At 45.7% G+C, this 3,419-nt stretch overlaps 1 protein-coding gene across 1 annotated transcript; it reads right to left on the bottom strand.

Annotated features, from left to right (window-relative positions):
- Positions 1-1,571: 1,571 nt before the first annotated feature.
- Positions 1,572-2,645, bottom strand: LOC149199562 (uncharacterized). The gene has a single exon (XM_089400618.1). The coding sequence runs from the start codon at positions 2,643-2,645 to the stop codon at positions 1,572-1,574; it is 1,074 nt and encodes a 357-aa protein (XP_089256744.1).
- Positions 2,646-3,419: the final 774 nt, after the last annotated feature.

The following is a 3,419-nucleotide window of genomic DNA, read 5'->3' as shown; positions in this document are numbered from 1 at the left end:
CCCATATCACCTTCCACAGGTCAGGGCCACCCTGAGTCCACCTCCACCAGAGCTTTTCACCCATGACTTGGTTGAGGACGAAGGGGTCTCGAAGCCCTAAACCGCCATCTTTGGGGAGCCGACTTAGCCACTCCCATGAAATTAAGGCCCACTTTCTGGACTTGCTGGTGCCCTGCCAGAGGAATTTCTTGAACATAGCGACCAGCTTTTGGCTTGCTGTCTTTGGGATAGCTTGGCACGAGATCTGGTAAATTGGCATAGCCTGCAGAATAGCTTTCAGAAGGATTAGCTGGCTTGGGGCATTCAATGAGCGAAAGGTCCAGTTTTCCATCTTATTTCGGATTTTTTTGATTAGAAGTTCCTAGTTGGCCGTCCTGTATTGATGCTCATGCAACATAATGCCCAAGTATTTTGACGGGAAGGTTCCGATGTTGAAGCCCAGAGTGCACGCTAAGAATCTTTGGGCAGCCTGTGGGGTGTTGAAAAAAAACACTTCCGATTTGTCCTTATTAATCTCTGTCCCAGAAGCTTTGCTGAATTCAGATAAAGTTTTGATGACTCCTTGGGCCTCTTTCAGCGTGGCTTGACCATATAGCATCACATCATCTACGAATTGCTGGTGCGAAACCGGTATATCATTCCCGCAGATTCGAAGGCCCTTTAGCTGATCCCTGGAGACTTGAGCCTTAACCAACCGACCCAGGCCTTCCGCAGCTAGGATGAAGAGAAAAGGAGACAGGGGGTCTCCCTGCCTGAGCCCGCGGGAGGGAGTGAAGGCTTCGGAGGGGGTGCCATTTAACAGAATTGACATCACGGGGGTGCCAACCATGGATAAGATCCAGTTTATCCATCTTTGGTCAAATCCATAGGCTTTAAGAATGCCTTCTAGATATCCCCAGCTAAGGCGGTCAAACGCCTTAGCGAAATCAAGTTTGATAAGCATGCCTAGGGTGTGGGAGATTTTCAAGGAGTGAATCACTTCTTGGGCCACTATGATGCCATCTATGATCTGCCGCCCTTTGACAAAGCCTGTTTGCTCCAGGGCAATGAGATCCAGCAGGATCGGCTTTAGCCTGTTTACCATGATTGTTGCTAGAATTTTGTAAACAACATTACATAGGGAGATGGGCCTGAAACCCTACGGTTCCTTCGAGCAGCCATTCTTCGGGATTAGAGCCAGGAAAGTGGCATTCAGGCCCTAGTGCATGCGCTTTGAACACCTGGATTCCTCCACTATGTCTAGCAGGTCATTCCCCATAAAACTCCAAGCTGCCTGGTAAAACTCAATGGTGAAGCCATCAAGACCCAAGGCTTTATTTTTCGGCATTTTGTTAACTACCTCTTCAAGTTCTTCCTTAGTGATTACCCTGAGCAGAGCCAGATTTTGATCTCTAGAAATTTCTTAGGGATATGTTGGCAAACCTTGTCTATGTCCTCAGATCTGTTGGCATTTGGTTCAGTGAGAATGCCTTTGAAGTGATCCACCAAGAGTTGTTCTATTTCTATCTGTTGCGTCACTCTGTTTCCCTGACTGTCTTTCAAGGAGAAGATTTTGTTGTGCTGGCGATGACTCAGCATTGCTTTATGGAAGAATTTGGAGTTTTTTCCCCCTCCTTTAGCCATTGGACTCGAGATTTCTGCTTCCACAGAATTTCCTCCTGCTTTCGCCTTTCTTCTATTTGAGTGATTACCCTGCCTTCCTCCTCAGCCAGCTCTTCATTTCGACCTTCCAAGATGATTTGCTGCTGTATTCTTTCCAATCTGGACTGGAGTTTGCCTTGCTCCTGCTGAATATTGCCGAATTCTTCCCTGTTCCACTTCTTGATTTTGCTCTTGATTTCTTTGAGTCTGAGCTGAAAAGAGTGCATTTTGCTGCGGCCTTCCTTTCCACTCTTGCTATCCTGCCACCAGCTCCTTACTTTGTCGAGGAAATCAGGAGCTCTGAGCCAGAAGGACTCGAACCAGAAGGGCCTCTTTTTAATCGGATTGTTCAAGGCTATTTCGAGCTTTATTGGCCAGTGGTCGGACCCTATTATGGGTAGGATAGAGGCTTCGTAGAAGATGTCCAGCCCAATTATGTGCTCTGAGATTAAAAATCTGTCCAATCTTGATGCAATTTGTTTTGTCCCGCCTCTTCTGTTATTCCAGGTGAATTTCCCGTTTATAGTTGGGATATCAACCACCCTTAATTCTGCTTGAACGTCTCTGAATCTTTCCATCTCCGGGTCTTCTCTGCTTATTCCACCTTTTTTCTCTTCTCTAGAAGTGATTAAGTTAAAGTCGCCTGCCAGGATCCATCTCTGCTCCTGGTGCATATTTCTGAGCTTTGCCAACTGATTGAGAAACAGGCCTCTATCAGCACGGGTATGGGGCCCGTAGACAGCCAAGATCGCCACCCATTCACTTTTCCCTATGAGCCTGAATCTCCCTGTCAGGATTCTTGGCATTCCTATCCACCAGTCGGTTAGGACTTCTACTGGATTCCAAATAATTGCTATCCCTCCTACACTCCCTTTGGCATCTATAGTTACATGTTCATATCTCGGTTTTATTTTATTGAGAATTTCCTCCATCTTTTGGCCTGAGATTTTAGTTTCTTGGATAAGCATAATTTGGGGTTTGTCCTTTTTCAGTCTTGCCGCCATATGTCTCTGTTTTCCTTTGCTGTTTAAGCCTCTAATATTACAAGATATCAAAATCATTGGTTAACTTGGGATAGGTTTTGGAATACCGCTGATAGCGGGACCACTCTCCCTGTATTGACTAACATTTCTCCCATGAGTTGGATAGAGTCCTTAAGGTTTTTTCTTCCTCTTTTTCCCCCCTTTACCTTGTCCTTGCTGATCAGGTCTGCTTTCCTGTTGGGTCTCTTGGAGTTCTTCTGGTGAGGCTTTGCCTTTTCCAAGTTTTGCTTTATATTGCTGGAAGGTTTCCGCATACAACCTCTTTTGTTCTTCTGGAATAAACCTCTCATCCAGGTTCTTCCATTCATTCAGAAGTTTTCTTAAGACTACTTCCTCTTGACTTAGTTCTTCTCTGCTGTTCTCTTGGTCTGTCTCCATCTGTTCGGCTTGTTCTTCTTGTTCCTTACCTTTCTCTGTTGGCTCGCTCGGGGCTTTCCTTTTTGAGTGGTTTCTTTTGCTGCTCTCACTACTGTCCGACCCCTTATCCTCTTGATTTTCCATGGGTTGGTCTTCCTCTTCATCCTCTACCTGCAGAACTGCAAAGCTGTTTGGTTTCTCTGGGGCTGATTGTTTTTCCTTCCTTCCTTTCTGGGGGGTTTCCTTGTTTACTTTCCTTTTGTTTTTCACCTCTTGGTATTCCTCCTGATCTGTTGGCTCTCTCTTTTTTTGCAGGGGGCTTCTACTTTCTTCTTCCTCTCGTGTTATCGGGCATTCCTTTGCCAGATGCATAGAAAA

Source organism: Pinus tabuliformis, chromosome 2_1 (genome assembly GCF_031772625.1).
Source record: "Pinus tabuliformis cultivar Carrire ecotype Pingquan chromosome 2_1, CPIR1, whole genome shotgun sequence".
NCBI classification, from domain to species: Eukaryota; Viridiplantae; Streptophyta; class Pinopsida; order Pinales; family Pinaceae; genus Pinus; species Pinus tabuliformis.
Note: the sequence above shows the minus strand (reverse complement) of the source record. Positions and strands in the feature narration are given on the sequence as shown.